A 22171-nucleotide genomic window follows, 5' to 3' on the forward strand; every position below is an offset into this window, starting at 1 on the left:
AGTCCTCATCTCTGCCCCTCGGCCGGCTCTTCCTCAGCTGCTCGCCCCCTCCCCCGCTGCCTCCTCCTCCCCTCCCTCCTCCTCGCCCCCCGCCCCGGGGCCCTGCCCCTCCCAGGGGAAACCTGCCCGGCAGCAGGGACTACTTGAACCCTTTTACATCCCTGCCCGGGCCCCTTTCCCCCTCCGCGCGGGCTGCCCCGGCCCCGATCCTCACCGCTCCTCTGCTTCCGGCACCTGTCGCTGCGGCGGCCCCTGGCGCGGAGAGATGACGTCAGCAGCAGCCGTTAAAGGGCCAGTCACCCTCGCTCGGGAGCTGCTGCCGCCGTCGCTACCAAGCGCCGTCGCGGCGGAGGGGCCCCGCGCCGCCTGGCAGGTTTCGCTCTCCGCGGGCTAGCGGAGACGGGGAAAGCACCTGCGTTCCCCGCCAACTAGCCTGAAGCGGAAGAGGCGGGCCTCGTTGCCATGGCGAACGCTTTGCCCTCTGAACCTGAGCGTCATCCCCCCGCGCCGGAAGCGAACTTCACTTCCGGCAGGGGAAGAGGAAGGGGGGAGGGGAAAGATGGCGTCGGCTAAGCGGAGCGTCCTGTCGTCGCTGGCGGTTTACGCGGAGGACTCCGAGCCCGAGTCCGACAGCGAGGCGGGCGCGGCGGGCAGCGATGGCGCCACGGCGAGCGGTGAGTCCCCGTCCCCTTCCCTCATCCCCTCTCTCTCCCCCGCCGCGAGGCGCCGGCGAGCTAACCCTGTCCCTCGCTCCTGCCCCCAGAGGAGAAGGGCGGCCTCGTGTCCGAGGGCTACGGTGAGGACGACTTCTCCCGCCTCGAGGGCGACGAGGACGGCTACGAGGAGGACGACGACGACAACAGCAGGCAGTCGGTGAGTGCTTCGCCCCACCTCAGGCTCCCGGCGCCTCCTCCCCCGCGAGAGCATGGCGCGGGCCCGGCGCCCTGCAGGAGGCCTCGCTTGAGAGCGAAGCCGGGTCTGACTGTGGCAAGTAGGGAGGCCACGTCCAGGCTGAGTTGAGGCCTCTCGCGCAGGCGGGCGGGCGGCCGGTCCCTGCAGGCTGCGTGCGCCGGCTGCTTTGCAAGGGGAGCTGGGGCAGGCTCTGCCTGGCTGCGGCGATGGGACACCTGAATGGCTGGGAGCGCTGCCTGTGGCCAAGAAACTTGATCCATCCCCTGCCACCTCCAGCTTGGCCATCTGCGGTGGAGAGAGACCGAACAGGCTGCAGGGAGTCACCGACACGCAGCTGGAGCTGGCCCCGCCTCCAGGCAGTGCTGCTGCCTAAGAAAAGCAAAATCTGAAAAACAGAGGGCAAACGAGAGCCGTAGGCCTTCAGATCTGGGCTCGGAAACGTTTATCACGCAGAACCCCTCCTCCCTGTGTCGCATCCTTTGTCATCCTGTCATCTCCCAAGCAACAGGTGGTGGGACAGCCTTGGTGAAAGCAGGTGCCAAGGGTTCCTGGTAGGCGAGCCAGTATCTACTTTGATCCTGTGAGCCCCCAGGGGCCCCAGCTGGCAGCTCCTCTGCAGAGCCATCACCGTGGGTATGCGCCTCACACACTTCACGTACCTAATGCCTGCCTCTTCTGCAAGCAAAGACAGACCCTGGTCTGCACCCACCTGGAGGGCATCAGGCTGTAGCCCCTTCACCGTCTCCCCCAGAGCCTTCTGCTGAGGTTCTGGCTGCATGGCTCCCCATTCCTTTCTTGTTTACACGCTCCCCATCCACAGCCTCACCAAGTCGTGAGACCTCCTGGTCAACCTCCTTCTGGTCCTAGCCAAGTTTGCCATCTTCCTGACCAAGAAGAGTGCTCTGGTGGGGGGCAACACAGGGGCTGTAAGGCTGTTTTTCTGTCCCTGTCCATTCACATCTCTGGCCAGAGTTTCACTGGCTCCTTGGACATGTTCAGCCAGTGTATATTGTTTGGTGTACCCTAGGCACACTTAAACCTGTGACCTTCATTCCTGCCCCTATTTTGTGTTTTAATTGTCTTAAGCAAGCATTGAGGTGCCCTTAGTGGTCCTCTCTCTAATAAGGGGGGCTTATAGCTCTACTTAGTGGGGTGAGGATTGGCTCACGTTCTGGAATAGTACATCAAAAGGCCTGTGTTACACATCCTGGGTCACCCTGTCCTTGCATCCTGGTCAGATGACAAGAGGGGGGGCACCCTCAATGGACAAATCTGTATTCCACCATCACGTCACCAAGGACCTCAGTTGGTGGCTTCTCTGTGGAGCTGTCACTTCAGGCGTGTATCTGGTGTGGTTCAGGGACACCCCCCCAACAGCTGCCCTTTTTGTCAACGGAGGGAGACCCTGGCGTGCACTTATCTCCAGTGTGCTAGGCTGCAACTCCTGTTCTTCCTCCTCCAGAACCTCCTGCTGAGGTTCTGACTGCACTTCTCCCCACATCTTTTTGTTTATGCACTCTCCTTCTGTGGCCCCAGCAAGTCCCAGGACCTCCTGGTCAAACTTCTGGCTCTGCCCAGCTGGCCATCTACCAAGCTGGAAGGAGGCTCTTGCCTGGGGGAACCTGGGTGAGTGTGGGGCTGTCTTCCCCTCACTCCACTCATGTCTCTGGATCAGAGTTTCACTGGGCTGCATCCACAGGCTCCCTTGACTCATTTAGGGGGCACTAGGTGCTGGCTGGTGTGCTGTGCATTGTGTCCCCTTCCCTATGAACCTGTGACCTCTTTCTTCCCTGCTTTTTCTTTTTTTTTTTTGTTCCCCCATATTTAGTTGATATGTTCCCGATAGCTTCTGCACCTTGCCCCACCCTGGCTGGGCAGTTGATATGTCCCCATAGCCCCACTCCCAGTGCTGCCGCCACCACCCCAGATTTCACCGTAGCCCTGCTCCCAGTGCTGCAGCCACGTGCCCAGTGCAGGCCCGGCTCTTCCAGGCACTAGTAGAGGTGGGGCGTTGAGCTGAGACTGCTCCAGGCGTGTGAAGGGGGCACTGGGATCAGGGCTCCTGCTCCCCCCACCTCCCATGCCCTCCCAGGGTGCACACAGCAGTGAGAGCGCCGCCCTCCCATTGAGCCACAGCTCTGTCTCATGCCCTGCCTCACCCCGGCTGGGCAGCGCCTACCCCTGCCCACTCCCTTCCTCACCATGGGGGGACACTGATCTGCCCCCCATGCCCCTTCCCTTACCCCTCCCTTTCCACCACAATGGACTTACCACCTGGAGGCAGCTCTCCACACCGCCAGGCTGTGCTCACTGCCTGTGTGCTGCACTGTGGCTGCGTGCACACGGGGACATTTATCGGTGCCAAATTATCAGCCGCATCAGGCTGATTTCCAATACAGCCAATTTTCTTTATATCGGTACTGATCTGATATTGGGCCAATGTATTGGTGCACCTCTAGTCATCCCTAGTTCTTGTATTGTGAGAGATATAGTAAATAGAGATTTGTTATTTACTTTCTCTTGCCATTTAGTATTTTGTAAACCCTTTTCATATTTCCCCTTGAATGTCTCTTTTCTAAACTGAATAGGCCTACCCTCTTTAGTTTCTCCTCATGAAAGCCCCTCTATACTACTAATCATCCTTGTTGTCTTTCTCTACCTTCTCTAGTTCTTCTGTACCCTTTTTTGAAGTGTGGTGATCAGTTCTGCTCACCGCAGAACTTCTTTTAATTATTATTATTATTCCTTTTTTATCTGCTTAAAATTCAAAGGAATTCCACCTTTAGATCCTACCAGTGGCTCAGCTCACTTGTGTTACTAAACACTAACACTGGGGCCCTCCTGATTCCATCCCAGGGATGAGATCCCAGCATTCTGTATCACTAGCTGAATTAAATAATCTTTTTGACATGTGTAACTGGGAGAACAGAGACATGTTGCATGATCCATCTGGACAGCTCACAGGATAGAAATTATGGTGCTTATGTCCCATTTCTTTATTTTTCATGGATACAGAATTCACTTACTGCATCAGTGTGTATTGATATGGCAGTGTTTTTTGGGTTTTTTTGCGTAGATCTGCGTGGCTTTTTGTTTGTTGTGAAAGCATGGCATGTTCCTAACAGCACTTAAATACCCAGATGGCTGCTTTGTGTGATACCTAGGATATTCATACACAACGCATGACATTCACAAGGCATCTAATGGCCAAACATAGATCCTACACACAGAAGAGTGAGTTATTTTGTCATGGAGCTGTAGGGGCTGTAACCCTGTGAAAAATCCCAACTGATAGGAGTGGGGACATTAATTTAGAATTCTAGGACTGGATTACAGTAGAAGAATTAATCTTTTCTATTTGCCTGAAGTTAGTAGGGATCCGAGAAACTTAAACTACCTTTCCTCCGCTATAACGACTGAACAAAATGAGGTTTTGTTTCTTCTGTCTTGCCTGTCATGAGAAGTTTGCTTACCTATTATCTTACTCCCATTTCAAGTTTCTCACTCCTCTGAGGCAGGAAGGGGAAAAAAGATATTTGTTGCTGTAACTGTTCCCCACAAAGTGTATGTGCGCGCGCGCACGTGTGTGTGATCATAGATAGATGGGATGAACTTCATGCCTGTCTCAGCCACTGCTCTCAGCTCTCCCAAGCAGCAGCTGTCGCTTTAAAGCCAGTGAAACTGTTACCCGAACAGTATAAGTTAAATTGACTTGGTTTAGTTAATTCCATATTGCTGCTACCTGGAAGCATGATGGCAAAAGTCTCATGGCAGATGCTTTGAGTGTTCGAAGGGTGAACTAATGCACTTTCTTAACTAGAGGCTGGATTTCTGTTTTTTTTTGTTTTTGTTTTGCATTCATAGGTGTTAGAAATTTTTTAGAGAGAGCTTAAATCTTGAAGAAATTGGTGGCTTAAACCTAACTGTTCATCATCAGGAAAAATCTTCTTGTCCAGCATGGGCAAGTAGGTTTTTAAAGATCTACAGGTATAACTTCTTTGAAGGTAGAATATAGTTGCACATCATCTTAGAGGTGCAAGAAATAGAGAAGATATCCCTTGCATATTCAGATCTTTCTACAAATTATCTCTTATGGGGGTTTTCTCAGGTTATTGATTTTTATAGCCTCAATGCAGTTACCAAAACTGCCTCTCACTTTATAGCCTATCATAGCAATGGAACATTAGTTTCTAGGTTTAACTTTTTTCCAGGACCAGCGTTGGACCTTCCTAATGGAAGGCCCTTTCTTCTGGAATTTTCTTTCTTTCCTTGGCCATCCCAGTTGGCATTGGGTGGTAAGCTGCTTTCTTTAGGAATAGTTGTGGGTATAGATTTGTAGTATAAATGATTCATATACACTGAGGCTGTAGGTTTTTAAAAGCTCTTTTAAAAGCCTGTGCTATTAAGATCTCATTATTTTTATTATTATTATTATTATTATTATTTTTAGAGCACTGCACCCCATGTTCACTCCAATCTCAGCCATTTTCAACTAAAGCAACAAGGTGGTGGGAAATACAAATTATTCAGCTTTGTAATCCTTGTGTACATAGGTGATATAATTGAAGGAACTGGCAAGTGGATGTGCTCCCCTCTCCCCAACCTGGGGCGGGGGGGTAGTGGAGGGGCAGCCCAGATGGCAAAGCAGCAGCACAGGGCCTTCAGCGCATGACCTGAGATGGTGAAGACTTGAGATGGCACTTCCACTGCAAATCCCTCCTTTCACTTTGCTTGCAACTTCCTTCAAGTTGTTTTTGGCCAAAGTTGAAGAGGAACGGAGGAGTTTGAGGGGAATCCATTCAGCCTCCTATATGAGCTGGAAGAAAATATATGTTCTTAAAAATGTGGTAGCTCTTGCACCTGGTTATGTATTTGTATTTAGAGGGAGCTGCCTCATAAAGGTCAAAGTAATTGGCTAGCAGAACAATGTACTCTCGAGTGACAATTGAACCTATTGTGAAAGCCACAAGACCCTTCTTGGATAGTATATGGTGGTTTCTGTTTGGCATTTTGTTCATTATCTGGTTTTATTTTCTGGATCAGAAATGATAATTGAATGAAGCCTATTAAGTAAAATTCTTCCAAACTGACTTTGTTCCTCATTGAGTATTTGGAAGTGCAATACTGTGATTGATAAAAGCAAACTTGCTTCCTGGGGCACTGAACTGTAAATGAGCAAGATCTGGTGTCTGCTGGCATCACCAGATCTTTCAGACTTGTGGGGCTTGGCTACTGTCACCTAGGCTGCATGATGAGTGGGATGGCAGGCAAGTTGTGTCCTCTATGTTGCTGGGGTGTGCTTTAGAGTACAGTAGGTCTTGCAGATGCTGCTTTCTCTGAGAGACCTGCTAATGAGGAGCAAGTGCAAAAACATTGGAAGAGCCAGAATTCTTGCTTGACAAAAACTTTCTAGTTCTGCTTCCTCCTTATTGTCTGGTTTTGAGTAAAGAGGTTCTGCATGAACTCTGGGGGTGGGATGTCTGCTATGCAGTCATGCTTTGGCTAAAAATCCTTCTTTTTGTGGCTTGTAGAATTTCTTTTGGGTGCTCTGAAGGGAGGGGGGATTGAGACTTTAAGCTTAAGCCATCTGTAGCTCTGTTGTTGGGCTTTCAAATTCAAGCCGCTCAGTATACATGCAGTAATTTACCAAGCCCACTCTTTAAGCTTAATCCTGTAAATTCTTGTCTTGTAGGAAGATGACGATTCAGAGACTGAAAAACCTGAGGCTGGTGACCTAAAGGTATTTGGAAGTGTGGTGGGGTGGGGTGGGGAAGCTCTTCACAAAAGGAATAAATCTAAACAGCGTGGCTTCGTTCCTGGTTTGGTTTGTCATGTAGTTAGTTGAAGTTCTGACGTATTTTTGTACTTGTGACACGAATGTTCAAGACCTTTTAACCCTAGCTCCTGAGAGAGATTTAAGGAAGCAATAGTCATGTAACTAGACCTGTGATTAAGCAGAGAATCAGGATCTGAAGTCCTGGATGAGCTGTACTGTGAATTAGATCAGACCTGGTGGGAAGCTGTCAGAAAGAATCAGTGCAGTGATGTGCATAATATGATACAAGCTTATCACGAAATGATCAGAAGTCTGTTGTGACATACATGTCTGAATGCTTTTATTTATAAGATTTTGCCTGAGAAATAGCTCAGTAAAGGAAGCTGTTTGCAATGGGTTCACAGCCTCTAAAAACACTTATAATATGCACTGAGAGAGAGCCCAAGGTTTTATGGTAGTACTGAGTGGTGGTGTAGCTGTGATGGTCTAGGAAATGTAAGAGGCAACAATCTTTGCAGGTGATATATTTTTTTATTGCACCAGCTGCAAGGCTGAGATACTTATTCAAACTTTGAAGAAGAATGAATGAGACCTGAAGAATGTGCTGCATTCAAAAGCTTGTATAAATCTATCTTACAACCCTGCAGTTAGTCCAATAAAAGGTACCACCCACAGAAATCCTGACTAAGCTGATTATTTCAGCCTGCTCAGTCATCCTTTTTAATAAGAATTTGTGTTCAAAGCTGTTTGACAGTGAAAGAGCACTATTAATCCCAAATTGGGGATTTGCAAATAATGGCCTTTAGAAAAACGACTTTTACCTAAAATTGTGTCTCTGCTTGCACTGCTGGCATTCAGTTGCTGTGTAACAGAGCATGGCAACACATTTAAAGGCAGGAAATATGTGGGTGAGCTGTATCCACCAGAAGATAGATAAGGAGCCATGTATAGATAGGATATAATCATGTTGGAACTTGGTTTGGAAGCTAGCTTAATCCCCATTACTATATGAAATGTGTAGTGGGATACTGATTGAGTATAAATTGCCCAGGGGAGACTTTTACCTGAGGACCTGTTTCCTATCTCTTACCTAAACTTTGTAGAAGGCAGGGAAAGATTTGCATGTTGTGGACTAAGCAAAGTAGATAAACTCTGCAACCTGGCTTCACCTCAGTAAACTGGAAATTCTGTGGTAGCTTCAAGTAAACGCAAAATAGAGGTTTTTATTGGATAACATGTACATGAATAAAACTTCAGTGTTTTGGTACTCCACTTGAATGTATTTGAATGCACCACCTAATAGGTTCACACAACTCTTTCCATCAGTGTAGGTCCTTGCTGTGGTATCAGTGAAGGTCTTGGTAGGTGGGTAGAACAATGGGTTCTTTCCTCCCAAGGAGGCATGAAACATGCATGAGGGGTTTTGCCACAAAATTTGAGGCTGAAGCTCTTGGTGATGGGAATGGAAATGCTTCCTGTGAAGCAAAAGTGACTTTCAGTTTAGGAGAGGGGAAGGAGGCACCTTCAATGTCATGTTCCTCATCTCGACACTCAGCTGTTCCAATTCCCTCTCCTAAATATTGGCCACTGGAATCAGTACTGTTGGCTAAGGCCATCCCTCGATGCATTTCTTGCTAGTTGTTTGAAAAATACTGCAGTGGTTTGCACTTGCTCCAGATCTCAAAGGTTTTCACAACCAAAACTGCTAGATAGGCTTGTTTTAAATGAAAATTTAAAAATACGTAATGGGATCTGGCTCTGCTACAAAACAAAGGGTCTTATTGCAGCTTCTTGTTTTGCACCTTGTGTGAATAAAAAAACTTCAGTCTCCAAAGGAGTTGATCCATATCAGCAACAAATTCCTAGCAGAATTAAACAGTAAGATGCTGCCACTTTTAGCAGTGATGCAGTCATTTGAAAATAGCTCAGCTGTGTTGTTTGCCGTCTATCAAAGCATCCTCTTTTTCCATGTTTTCTAACTGTTCTTATTAACAAATGATTTGTGGATTAATCCTTTTATCCATGAGACTCTCCATGCTTTGAATGCCGGGGACAGCTCTATGTATTAAGTGCCAGAGCTGCAGCTTTGAAACTGTAAACAGTGGATTCTCAAAATACAGGTAAAAGTGGCAGGAGGTAGTCAATGAATGTCCCTGCCTGCACGCTTCTTTGTAATGGTCAGTGAAAGGGAAGAAAATACAGCGAAGGAAGATGATGCACTGAGATTGACTTGAAGGCCATATGGTACATGGCAGCTGGGATTAGAACTACTGGGAGTTCTTATTCTCACATTGGTACTTTAACTTTGGAGCATCTTACCTACAACTTCCACTGATCAAACTGGTATATCCTAGTCTGCCAGCTATCAGCCAGTGACCTTCTGCTGCAGGGAAAGTAAATGGCTTTAAGAGCAATAGAGTCCTTTTAAGGTATTGTCTCTTTATCAATTTAAGTAGACTGTGGCTGTTTAAGACCTTTCCTTTGATTTTTAGCTTTCCAATACACTGCTCTGTCAGAATCGAGTGCCACTCACACCTGTTGTAGGGCAGAACAATTGTAATTAATGGAAAATCCAAAACTTTCTGTTTGAGATATAGCAGAGTAATATTGCCATGCAGTAAATCTATAAAAAGGACTTTTCACCAAGGAGTTAACATTCCCTTTCAAATACAGTAGTCACGGGAGATGGTCCAATTCATGAACTGGAACTCAGCATCAGCGAGAAGGTGGCAAGCATTGGAAAGCTAAAGGAAAGGAGGGAGTTGCATGGCTGATCACAGCTGCAGCAAGACACAGAAAAATGGTGTGTGTCTAAAATTGAAATGAAAGCTGAGATAAGGAGCCAGGTTTGCAGCCATCATCAGGGGCATCTGCATGATTTTGTTAGGGGTACAGTGCCATTCAGGAACAGAGCTGCACACAACCTTGAAAGAAAAAAAAGTCCATTATTTGGAAAAAGAAGAAAAGTAATGGGCGTTTAAAATAAAAAAAATAAAAAAAATCTATAAACTGGAGTGGGAGAGTTATTACACTGAGCTGTGGAAGAATCCAACTGACAGCCTGTAAAATATATTTTAACTTTAGTTTCTCATAACAGCCTGTACATAATTTGTGGTGATCTCGCTGAGGGCATTAATGTGGAGGAGGCTCTGTTTGAATTCTCTGCCCAGTTTAAAGAAGTAAAACTTATGTTCACATACTGCAAAGATCATTCGGAAAATACCTTTTTTTTGCCTGAAGAAGGAAATCTTACCTTTTAGGCACAGGATGAGGGATGGAAACCAGGATTCCTTTCCTAACTACTCTGCTGAGGGATTGTCAACCATTGAGCATTAAGGTGAATTTAAAGTGCAGTAGCTGCCCCTGCATAATTTAATGTGGGGCATTTTTAGTTCACATGAATTTAATGAGGGAACGCTAGATGTAAATAATCCCTTAATGTAAATTTGGGCGGATTGCTTAATGTCTTTCGACCCATCCTGGAGTTCTTGAGACTTAGTGCTCACAGGCCTTTGAAAAGGAAGTGATATGTTTTAATGCAAATTTATGTAACTTCTCTTGAGATTGGAATAATAGCACCAGGCTCTTATATAGCACTTAGCTGTTCTCACAGTGTTTTACAAAGGAGGCCAGTATCATTATCTACCTTTTGCAGATAAGGAAACTAAAGGAGCAATTTAAGGAAGAAACTTGATGAACATTTCCCAGTAGGAAAGAAGACAAGCTAAAACCATTATGAGGTTAGGAGGGGAAGTTAGAACAGGTGTCATCCCCTCCCTCTTTGCTTTTTGTGGTCACGGGTCCAGTATTATGTACAGAGATCTTCCCAAGAATGGCAAGACTTATCAGTGTGCTTAATAAAATACGTAGTTTGCCCCAGATTTTAGGTTAGGTTTTAAGTGAGCATCTGAACAGCATTCCCCATTCCATTTAAGCCAACATCTCTGAAGCAGGGCTTCAAAAGATAGATAATACCCAGATAGGATCTTTTCAGTTGCAGAATGTAAAAATTCCTTTGGCCTCAGTATAGAACTTGTCAGGTGGTAATGCAAACCCAGGCCTTAGCTAGCTGGACAGGAGAGCATCTTTTTACTAGTGGTTCATGAGGCTGCCCCTCACACTGAAGTGTCAGTCCTCTCACTTCTTTCCCCTTTCCTTCCATCTTGGCATGGGATGAAAGACATGGAGATAAGGCAAGGGAATTTTTTCAGATTCCAAAGTTAACTTCCCTGACTTGTTGGTTTGAGGCAGTGATTCTCAGCCGGGGTGCCCTGAGATCCTTTCAAGGGTGCCACGCAATGTTAGCACTGTTAAGCATGCAACATGATTTCAAGATAAACCCAGAGATTGCAAATGGGAATCCATAGTGTCAAAAACATGTTGACCTCTTGCAGTTTTCGTGAGTTCTTTGCAACAGAAAAATTGCTCTATTATTTTTTTTCTGCACTCAAAAATGAGTACAAAATTAAGAGTTAGCACTTTCTCAAGGGATGCCTTGAGTCTAAAAAGGTTGCGAACCGCAGGCTTGAGGTATAAACCAGTTACCTGTGGTTCCTAATGAAGGGAATACCAGAAACACCCTTTTGGCTGCACTGTGAACTCCAAGAGATGTGGGTGCTGATCTTCCCCTCCAGACAAGGTCCTGCCATGTGAGCCATCCCTGGGTTCCTACCAGACTGAAGTGCTATATAGAAGGTAGGTCACTATAAATAGCACAGAGATTGTGGGCTACATTTGCAGTAGCTGAGGTATTCCTTGCAAAATGTTTGTATTAAAGGAAGTCCTGCTTGAATTAACACCAAGTGTTTCATACCCTACTTTTCCAGCAAGTGGCAGTATTTTTCTGTTTTTATTTTTTCATGTTGCTTTGATCATTTAACACCAGGGAGGGAAGAAAGCTTTAATCAAGGGCATGGCTGTGGAAAGCAGCTTGATTTAACTTTACTAATAACAATTTGGACATTTTGTAGCTGCACATAACAGTTCCTCATGCTCTGAGAGTTTCAGCCACTTGGTTCTGGAAACATGTATTAGAGACAGGCTGTGTGGGTCTGTGTGCTGTTGAAAGAGCCTGCTGTGGCCCTTTTAGAGTTTAGAGCCAGGCTATGTGCAGGAGATCAAACCCAGGCTGCCCTATTGTACAAAGAGATTAAACAGCTGCTGTGGATAAGTTAATTGTGCAGTTATTCACAAGCAGCAAGCCTACATTTGGCATTCTTTCTAGCAGTCACATCTGTGAGCATGTGGTGAGAGCATGAATGTGAGCTGCTGACTTTGTCAGCTTCAGTGTTCGATACTAGCTGAACAGTAACTAGGAAGGACATTGAATTTCTTCAGATTTGGATGCGGTTAGGTGAGGAGAGGATTCCTGGTAGTGGCTGCATCCTGTGTGTCAGGTCTGTTCCAGAGGCTATATAAAAGACTTTACAATTGATTTGCTGTCCCTCAAAACCACAAAGCCTTTGAGAGGCCTGTTGGGTGTCACTGCTGTTCTAGACCAGGGCTATAACATTTTTTCATAGTTGGGTAGGACTATAATTAATATTGCAGCTTAATATTGAAAGGGGTCAGGGAGACTGAATTTGGAGCCCACCTGGACTTCATGCAGACAGCACCAATATAGAGAAGTGGCCAGGTTTTTATCACCACACAATTCTCTTCTGCTCACATAGCCCTCCAGTCTTCATCTGGTCTTGAACAGACAGCCACATTTCAAAACAAAAGCATTTCCATTTACTAACTGGGTAGGACACTACCTCGCTGATCTCAGCCATAGATAAAGGCAACATAAAAGGCTGGACCAGCTGCACCTTCCTCTGTCTTCTAACTGCTAAACTCCTGAGCAGAAAGTTATAAGGACTTTTCAGGTTCAAACACTGAAGAGATGTCAAACTGCTCTGGTTTTTTTTTCTCTAGCCTCAGGAGAAAAATTAAGGTCCTCCATAAATGGGACATTTGGACTGGGAGAAGGGAGCATCAGTGAGTGGCGACTGTACTTTTATAACTTCAGGCGGCTGTTTGAAATCTCTCTTACCCTGAGCAGACAGCTAGCATGCAGGTAGTTCAGCTGAATAGTGCTCTCTTGACTGGAAGCACATAGTGCAAATGCTGATAATTGTAAATTTATAGCAAAAAAGAACCTTTCTCAGAATGGTGATAAGCAATGCTAGACAGATTCGCATCCTATTAGCTAACTAAAGTAAGGTCAGAGCGATCTGCAGAAAACAGGGCATCCAGTCACTGCCAAACACTCCTTGCTTTTGGGAATTTTCCTTGGGGAAGACTTCTCCTTGATCTGAAACCTTGCATGCTCAGACTAGCCCCAGATCCCTCTATCATGCCCTTTTCGCAGTGAATGAGCAGATAACCCCCTTAACTGTAAGCAGATTCCTTTAAAAATATATTTTCAGGCACATACACAGATCACATTTAATAGGAGGGGAAGGACATGATAGACAGGGCTTGAAAACATGGGGTGTCCCACTGCCTCCACCTCTTTGGGCTTTTATTCTCTTGAATTTGGCTGAGGCAAAAGAAAAAAACGTGGTGGTTTTGAATGAACATAGGCCTAAAATGTGGCATTCTGTTAGCTAAGCACCACTTTTTGTTTGGGTGGGGAAGGGTTAAGCAGCTGCATAGTCCATGCAGTTTGCTCTGCTTGTTGCCACAGGTTCAGATATTGTTACTGCCTCAAGATCCTGGTGCCTTTTTAGCTGGTTATTTAGAAATGCCCTTGCTGAAAATGACCTGGGCTGATTGTGGAGCTTTAGGATAGACCCTTGGCCTCCCCAGAAGGACAGTGGATCTGACTCTGTGGGGCTGGGATGGCTAAGGGGTGACAGTGTCTTAATCGGAGCAGTGACCGCACCCAACACTTCCTCTTGGCTAGTTGTTTATGTCATTCACTGGAGAATCATTAACTCCCAACCCCTGATTAACACCCTGATTACTCTTTGTATCAGCAAGTTAATCGTCGCCGCTCCCCTGGATCACTGGCTTTGAACACTTGTAGTCCTTGGAGAAGTCCTTCTCTTACAAATCCCTTCCCTCACTTTGTATTGCTGTGGAAAGCTCTCAGGTTAGTCCTCGATGAAGGTTTCTGAGGAATATTGGGGTCGCCAAGAGAAACCCTGCGTTACAAAGTATATCTAGTCATCCGCCACTGGATAACCTTCAGAGATGTGTTCAGCTTTTGCTGTAATCTTGGTCTGCCCCTCCTTTTCCTCCCCATAAAATCATTTGTAGAGTGAATTGGTGGTCTCTTGGTTACCTCCATAAAGGAGAGAAGAGCAATTATTGTCATTCATGGTTTTGTACCAATATGGGGGCAGAGGTCCTGAGCAGAGAGTGATTAAATTGCTCTTGTCATCCCCTGAGCTCTGCCAGCTGTCCTTGTTGACTCTTGGTGATGATGATTCCCTTACTGACTTCAGGTAACAGTTCTGCTGTGTAAACAGATAGGTGTGCATGCTAGAAAGGGGTCTGTCATTAACTCTTGCATTTTCTAGCATTTCTATGCTCAAGGCTATGAAACAAGCTTTCTTCAGGCCAAATTCTTGATGTCTGCATTACCTTTTCCCCTTGTTGCCACCACCAATTAGAAAAAGAAAAATCTTTTGTCCTGAAGTAACCTTATTAATCTTAATTACAGTGGCAACTGTCTTACTGGAAGTGCTAAGATTGTTTGCACACTGAGTTTCTTTTTTAGCTCAGACCAATGACTTATGATGTTCTGGTAGCTTTTGATTCACTCTCAACTTGGATGCATACAGCTCTGAAATGCAGGGAATGGAGAGCTGGTACATCAAGAATCTGTGTTAGCATGCTTTAAAAAGATGAATGTTTTAGAGGTTTCTTGGATGGCAAAGCCTGAAATTAGGCTTAAGAAATCCTCAGTCCATTCAGCTGGTGAAGGGGACTTTCTTTAAAACATTGCTTGGGAATTCTGAAAATTTGTCTCATGGGAGAGCCTGCTTTGAAACTGTTCCTCAGTCCCAAAAGCTATGCATCCCCAGGGGAGTTAAGCAGAGGGGTCCTGTATTTTGTCTTCTCAAAGACATGCCTGGGTCTGGATTGTGAATATGCTTTTTAGTTCCTGCTTTGGTGGGAAGAGTCTGAATTGCTCTTTTGTTTGCAGAACTCATCACATCTGATGTATTGTTTTTAAATGACTTGCAGTTAAAAAAAAATGGCTTACAGTAATGCAGAAATAGAATTATGTCCTTTGACCCTTTTAGCTGGTGCATTTTTCCCCTCTTGGCTTCCTGCAATTGGAACACGAACGTTGACTTCCTTTCCCTTGTAGTTTGATCATGTTGCACTATATAATCCACGTGTTTTCAAACATCAGTAGAGATTCATGTCCCCAGATGTAATGCTAAAGATGGACTTGTCTTTCTCTAGCTGTTTGGCACCATTTGGCTTACTGGGCTTGGCTAGGGAAGCCCAGAAGTGAGATAACATGGGTGCTGCAAACAGTAACAGCACTGAAATCTATTTGGCTATTCTTTTCCAGCCAAATCCTGGAAAAGAACAGCCCAGGTCTTTTCCAGTATTCCAAGGGTAAGCACCATATGCAACAAGGTGGTTACCCACGTCCTTGGTACTTACCAAGGATATGGTGTGTATATGATCCCTTGCCCTTGCAGTTCAACTCTGCAGGTTTCCTGGCTAGGTGTGACTGTTGCCACATCTCCAGTGCTTTGTTTCCAGCTCACTTCTGTATGCTTGCTGACACAGTGTGTCAAGCTCAGAAGTGATGAGGTTTATGGGACAAGGTGCAGACTGGACAATGGCAATGCTGTGTTTTTATGGTGCATCTTTCATGCCAGTGTCACAAAGCAACCTAGGCTCTTCAAGTATCCTTTGGAAGAAGCTGACACGCAAAAGTTAATCTGCTTAGTGTTACCTGAGGAGTTGCTGGCTGTGCCTTGCCTTTCTTTTCAACACAAGACAATGTTGTCTTCCATCTTCTTGTTAAGAAACCAAGGGTTGAGGCTTCCCACATGGTAGTACTTGGGGAAAGGGGGAAATCCAAATTGCATCAGTTTCTCAAGCTGTCCTGAACCTCTGTTAAATTGAGCATGCTCAGTCCATCAAACTAAAACAGTTGGTACATCTCTCATTGTCTGGTCCTTATTAGGTAGACAAGGTTGGTTACACTCATGTCTGTCTGAGAACATTTGCAAACGGTAAGCACAAGCTGATGTGGAAGAAAGGAACCTGGTACAGGCAGCCCCCGCTTAGCGCTCTTAATTGGTTCCTGAAAAAACGAGCATCAAGTGAAATCAAACGTATTTGACGATCCAAGATGGCGACTGGAAGTGTTTTTAATGACCCATGATGGCGACCGCGAGCATTATAACGAAACTCACTGAACGCTAAGTAGAATCAGGTATCAATGTAATATGAGCATTATAGCAAAATAGCGCTAAGCGAAACAGCATTAAGTGGGGGTTGCCTGTATTCTGAGTGGGTTTTTATTCAGTCACCCTTCCCTTTCTGCCTCCAGCCTAGTTGATTTGACTGTGAAGACAGGTAGATCTTTACACTGCTCCCCTTGAAATTTTGGGTTCAGGCTGCAGCTCCAGTATTGCCAACCCCACCGTGCCAAAACTCATGAGGCAAACTCTTTAAAAAAATCAAGAGATTTGATTTTGAAAAAAATCATGAAATGCTATTTTTGAAGTGTGTGTGGTGGTGGGTTATTTGTGAAGATGTTGGGGGGGGGGTTGGAGCCTGGAAAGGGGGATCCCCACACCCTGGCAGGATGCGGGGTACTGTGGGTCAGGAGTGAGAAGCAGCAGCAGGGCCGGGGGGCCTGTGGCTTGGGAGTGAGGGGCAGAGTGACCGACACAGAGACTGACCGACTCTGAATTCAGAGAACCAACTTTCGCGAAGTGTTCGGAAGATGAGACACGTCCAAGTATGTGCCTACTCACTCCTCCCCCGCCGGGCATACAAGCCACAACAGACTCTTCACTCCCTGAAGTGCTGAATACCACAGATTGTTACTGTAGGTGTGGCTCGACTCCTTTGGAGGGGATTTTTCTCTTTGTTTTTGTAAGAGCTTCCAGAGGAATAACTTCAGGTGTCCTTTTCCTTGCATTTTTACCATGTGATGGTGCAGGTTCATCCACTTTGTTCTGCTGCAGTCTGTTTGATTATGGCTTGACCCTTCGCTGCTGTTTTTAGTTTGCGTTCTGTGCGTGTCAAAGAGAGTGTCTTAGTGCTGGAAATATTTGTGCCGAGCAAATGCAGCACATCCAGCCTTAACGCAAACCTGCTCCCACAGTGCTGACTCGTATTTTGAGTGGCCACCTTTTTAGTTATAAAAAAGTTGCTTGATTTCTATAGCTCATTCAATCCTCGGTTGTTCTGAGTGGGGTGTGAGTAGTGCCAGATATATTGGTAGCTTCGTTTTGTGGAACGAACACCTGTCCGCTAGGAAATGCATTACAGTAGTTAAGAAAGATTTATTTTGCAATCCACTGTGAGCTTCCTTTTAGCTGTTCCTGGTGGGTACTGGAGGCTACCTCGATGCTGAATCCTTCTAGACACTGCTTTGCATGCGAGTTTCCAGCATGTTTTTTGGGGACTAAAACCCGTTTGTCTCTGTGTGTGCGCTGGCACAAAACACTAGCCATGCAGCTTCTAAGGTAATACGCTTTTTGAGGACTTTCATTGACAAACTATATGTAACTCAATGAACACTGGTGTGTGTGCAACTACAAAATCAGTCTCTCTCTCTCTCTCTCTCTCTCTCTCTCTCTCTCTCTCTCTTTCTGTTTGAGACCATGGCCTTCCTCTCAGGTATTTGCATTCTGGTCTTGAGCAATCCTTCAGGCCTCCTCTGTCTACACATGAACTCTTGCTCCAGGCGCTTGGTCTCCTGGTCTACACTTTGGATTTTGTGTTACGTACTTGGCAAAGAATGTTGCTGCAAGAAGAATTTCTTTCGTCAGCACTCCAGAGCCCTTCCTTCGCTGCTGTTGAGATTTAAAGTTTTCTCATAACCCAGCTTTGCCTTTAGATTGATTCTGCAGGGAATAATCATTAAGAAAAATCCTCAACACAGTTTGACAGCTCAGTGACTGCCATGTGATCCTGATATTTAGGATTTCGCCAAACTGTGCAAAAATTTCCTGGAAGCAGTCGATGCATCTGTGGGCTTCCCACCATGAGAGCGAGCTTTGTAGAGCTTACAGACATCTACTGGATGCCACAAGAGGCTGTAATTTGGCTACTTCACTGGTTTTCTTGGAGCAGGGGAAGCAGTTTAATCCGAAATTAATACATCCAGTCCATGTCACTGACGGACAGAAGTGAGCAGGAGTGGGTACAAAATGCTGGCAGCCAGTCAAGAGGTAGTTTGCTTTAATGGGTCATTATTGGACCTGGTTATCCATTGAGTGCTGATTTGAGTATTGCCTCCATTAAACCAACTTACGTCATCATCTTCAGGAGGAGTGCCTGTGGAAGAGCCCAACTTACATTATACTCCTGTGGCTGAAGCTGTCCAGCTGCTTTACAGGTGCCCAGCTTGCAGAACCTCTGTGATGAGAATAGCCATCCCATTTAACAGAGGTGGAAACTGAGGCCTGGTATTCGAGTGATTTACTCAAGTTAGCCAAGCTCTACAATGTGGACTACAAGTCCTGTCACACTGTTCCCAGCTGTGAACTACCGCTCTAGCAAACTCCTTTGTACACAGTTGAACCTATGTGAGGTAAAGGGAATCAAATTTCAGAGCTGCTATTTAAAGGCTCCCCTGCTGAGAGAGTTGCTTTCAAAAGCATTTTTTTTTTCCACCGTAACATTTTGCCAGATCTTCAATTTTGATGTTTTGCCATGAAATAGAAGTGAACTTGCAGTGGATTTGTGTAGACTTAATACCGCTTAGACTGTAAAAGGCGGTGTCAGCTAAGCATGCTCTTTGTTTGGATAAGAATCTGAGGAGCCAGAATTCCTTTCCTGCCTCATTCGCCTTCCTCTTTGTCTGCCACTGGGATAACAACTCAAAGGTGTCTAAATCTGTGCAGACTGTAGATAAGTCTTGTACTGCAGTTGGGAAAATACGAATCCTCCCTGTAGGAGGCTCGCCTCTGAGTCTCTGGCCCTTCCTTGCATCTACAGTGTGGCCCCAGCCTCTTCCGCTCATTTTTCTGATGGGTTTGGTTTCTCGTCCCGTGTTGGGCAGTTTGCCTGGAGCCATGTGATGGAGCTGGCAAACAGGATATGGCCATAAGCAATGGGTTTGTTTTGCGCTTTCTCCTGGGATTCTCTTTTTTTTTTTCTTCTTTTTTTTTTTTGTTTTGCTTCAATGGGAAGGGAAATAAAGCACTATCGTCCAGTTCCCTCCACCCCCACGCACACTTGGACTGCATGCAGGCTATGTGCAGCTTTGAAAGAAGATGATAAACATCGAGCTGATTTGGTGGGTGAGAGGGAAATTCCTGCTGCTTCGTGTAACTTGCAGTTTGAACTTGTACCTGAGTGTTTTTTCCCTCTTGATCTGACATCACAATCTCTACTAGGCAGAAGGAATCTAAGAATTTGCCTTTAAATTGCTGAATTGGGAATGATGCAGATCAGCAAATGAGCAGTCCTGCTTTCTCTCATGCCTGATGCTGACTTGCTTACAGGGAGGTGTGCTGTGTTGTTACTTTTTCTGTTGAGTAAAATCTGCAATAGTTAGTAGGCATGTCCTTGGATTAAGCACTTCCTTTAATTGCTTTAGCTGTTAGCCAAAGTACACTGTCAACAACCTTGAACATGCATTAATGATCCTCCTGCTATGAGACTCTTCATTTTTCTGGGGCACTGGGTGTATTGGTGTATTTCCTTTCATCTCTTTACCAGCATGTCTGTGTACATAGATTTCCTGATAATAAATCAGTCTCTACCAAGCTCCTTGTACAGTCACATCAGTCTGCTTTCATGGAAAGGAACATTGCCAGAGCATACGTTAAAATTACTATGTAAGCACATGAAGGCTATATTCAGGAGTAGGACACACTGTGCTGGGTGTTATCCAGGCATATTGGAAGACAGTAGGCTCAGGAAAAAGAACCATCTAAAAGACAAGACTGAACTAGTAGTTTTAACGAGTTACAAGAAATGGGGAGGGAGCATGAGGTTATTAGGTGTAGGATCATTTGCTTGTGCCAGTTATATGCAAAACTACCTCCAAACCACTTAGAGGGTTTTTTTAAATGAATGCTAATTGGCATTGATGGGAGAGCAGAATAGTTTGTGTTATGCTGCCTTGGCTGAAGAAGTCTGGGAAAGTAGAGAACTCAAGGTGAGGAATTTGACATTAACACCGATTTCTCAGGTCCCATCCTGAAACTTGGATTGGCTCTCAAGCAGCCAAATCCCCCTAGTGAAGTTATGTGTTCCTTTCCCCATAAGATTGTTTTTTTCTTCCTTCTTTTCCCCTATTGCTGCTTCTCCTCCTGCATAGTTACAAATGCTCCACTAGTAGCTTCTGCCACCCTGACTTGAGAAGTTGGCAATAGGATTTGCACCCTTTGGCAACAGCTAATGCCAAGCAGAGCTGCTGTGTTCCACGATGGAGTGGCAGGCTGCACACTGGATTTATGGATCACGTTTCAGGAAGCACTTAGTAAGCGTTGCTGTAAATAAGTTCATTCTTTGCATCAGATGAAATTTATTTCTCTCTAGGCAAATCTTCCCAAGCTTAAACTTTTCAGCTGCACAATTTTATATTGTTTTCACTTCCTTCCTTTTTGGTTTAATCTCTGCTTCACACAGAAGAGACTGCGCTCTTTTTTCTTTCTTGTGCCATTGGACCTGATTGCAAACAGCATTCCACTGTGTGTTTAAGTTTCCATAGTGGGGGACAGCACCCTGCAGTGTGTTGGAGTAAATCTGTGCCTAAAACAGTCCCTATCTCCCAACATCTGGGCAGGGAATGTAACTAGAATTCAGGGCCTCCCTGTTTGAATGCTTAGCTGTCGCAAGCAGGTAGGGCGCTGTTTTTATCGACAGCTACAAACCCAGATTGATGATTCAGATCTATAGCATTAAGCAGTCTGGCTGACTGTTAGTGCCTTTATTGCCCAAGGCTTGAAAAATAGGTACTTACCATCTGTGAGCAGGCAAATGAAAGTAGTAATATTCAACTTAGAAGATCTTTTCCTCCCTGTTTAAGATTTGTTGAATGTCTCTTGAAGACCAGAAATTCTGTGCCTTTTGTAATAAGTGATCAGTCTAGATGGCCGTAAAGGTCCCCTTCTGGTCTTAACATCTGCTCATTTTGTTCTCTTGTCTACTCAACACCTTGTCCTCTTGCCACACATTACTCTTGGTCAGGATCTCGGTGACATTGGTAAGACTTGTAGCTTCTGGTCTGTAATGAAGGTGACAAAACAGGAGTACTGAACCTGTGATTTGGGAAAGTGCTGCTTGCAACAGCTGTGAAGGGGAGACAAAACGAAGTGGAGATCCAGCCCTACCATGGGGAGGTGAGAGGAGAGAGGAAGCATTCCCCCTCGTCTTTTAATGGCAGGGGAAGAGAGAGGCTGATTTTACTCCTTTTGTCAGGTATGCTGGCTCTCCAAGGGCCAGGCAGCCATGTTCAATGTAGACTTAGCTGAAATGAGTCAGTTCCTCCCTAAGAAGACTTCGGAGTGCAGTTGGAAGCAGGCTGGGGCTGCAGGTGGGGAATGGGCAGAAGTAGGCCTTAAGCAAGCGAGTGGCTTAGATCAGCTTTTCTCAACCTGTGGGTCATGACCCAAAAGTGGGTCACAAGAATATATGAAAAGGTCGCAAACAATCTTTAAAAATGGATTCTCCTTTAAAGGAGGAAAACCTGGGTAACTGTGGCTTTCCCCTTGCAGGCAGGCAGAGTTTGGGGCTGCTTGCCCCTGCCCCCCCCCCGTCATGCACTCTGGGACTAGGGCTTGGGGGAGAGGCAGTGGGTTGAGAGTGAGGGGCACTGGGTCAGGACTGGTCATTGATGCTTACAAATGAGTCCTGGTAAAAAAAAAAGTTGAGATCCACTGGCTTAGAAGGTCTCTGGAAAATATAGCTTAGTGGGCTACATTTTAAACACTGTTTTAATACTTTGCCTAATTTTTTTCCCCTCATACACGCATCCCAGCTTTCTTTCTGTAGCTTTTCTGGATTTCCTCTCCTGATGACATAGAAAGCTGCCAACTAAACTTCACATATGAACAAAACTGTCCTTTCTGAGCTGGAGACCCAGGCCGGAAGCCTTCCTGCAGAGACAAGCAGCTGCTTGCATCAGAGTGCTTGCAGCGATGATGCCACTTCAAATACTTGAGGCCCCAGTTTCATTCTTTGCCATAAAACTTAAAAGTTATATGTTTTTCTTTTCCCCACATACTTGTCCATGGTGGGCTGCGCTTTTCAGAAGCCACATAGTCCCTCTGCTTCAGGAACTACTGTAAGTGTCTGTTAAAGTCTGCAGGTTTTCTCCTCCTAGGCTCTTCCTAC

The 22171-nt window shown here is 45.6% G+C and overlaps 2 protein-coding genes across 4 annotated transcripts in view; one reads left to right on the forward strand and one right to left on the reverse strand.

The window, feature by feature from the left end:
• Positions 1-413, reverse strand: part of RECQL5 (RecQ like helicase 5) — a 48535-nt gene extending 48122 nt beyond the window's left edge. The window contains exon 1 of the mRNA XM_014601915.3: positions 215-413. The gene's annotated coding sequence lies outside the window, so the exon portion shown is untranslated. The remainder of the gene's footprint in view (positions 1-214) is intronic.
• Positions 414-517: 104 nt separating this feature from the next.
• SAP30BP (SAP30 binding protein) overlaps positions 518-22171 on the forward strand; it is a 54139-nt gene continuing 32485 nt past the window's right edge. Inside the window, exons 1-3 of one of the 3 annotated variants that reach the window (XM_014601987.3) lie at positions 518-674; positions 764-873; positions 6605-6652. In XM_014601987.3, the coding sequence (XP_014457473.1) occupies positions 560-674; positions 764-873; positions 6605-6652 (273 nt within the window). In that variant the 5' untranslated portion in view covers positions 518-559. The remainder of the gene's footprint in view (positions 675-763; positions 874-6604; positions 6653-22171) is intronic. The other 2 variants (XM_006269245.4, XM_014601989.3) reach the window with 2 other exon arrangements.

This window comes from Alligator mississippiensis, chromosome 8, assembly GCF_030867095.1.
Source record: "Alligator mississippiensis isolate rAllMis1 chromosome 8, rAllMis1, whole genome shotgun sequence".
Lineage (NCBI taxonomy): Eukaryota > Metazoa > Chordata > Crocodylia > Alligatoridae > Alligator > Alligator mississippiensis.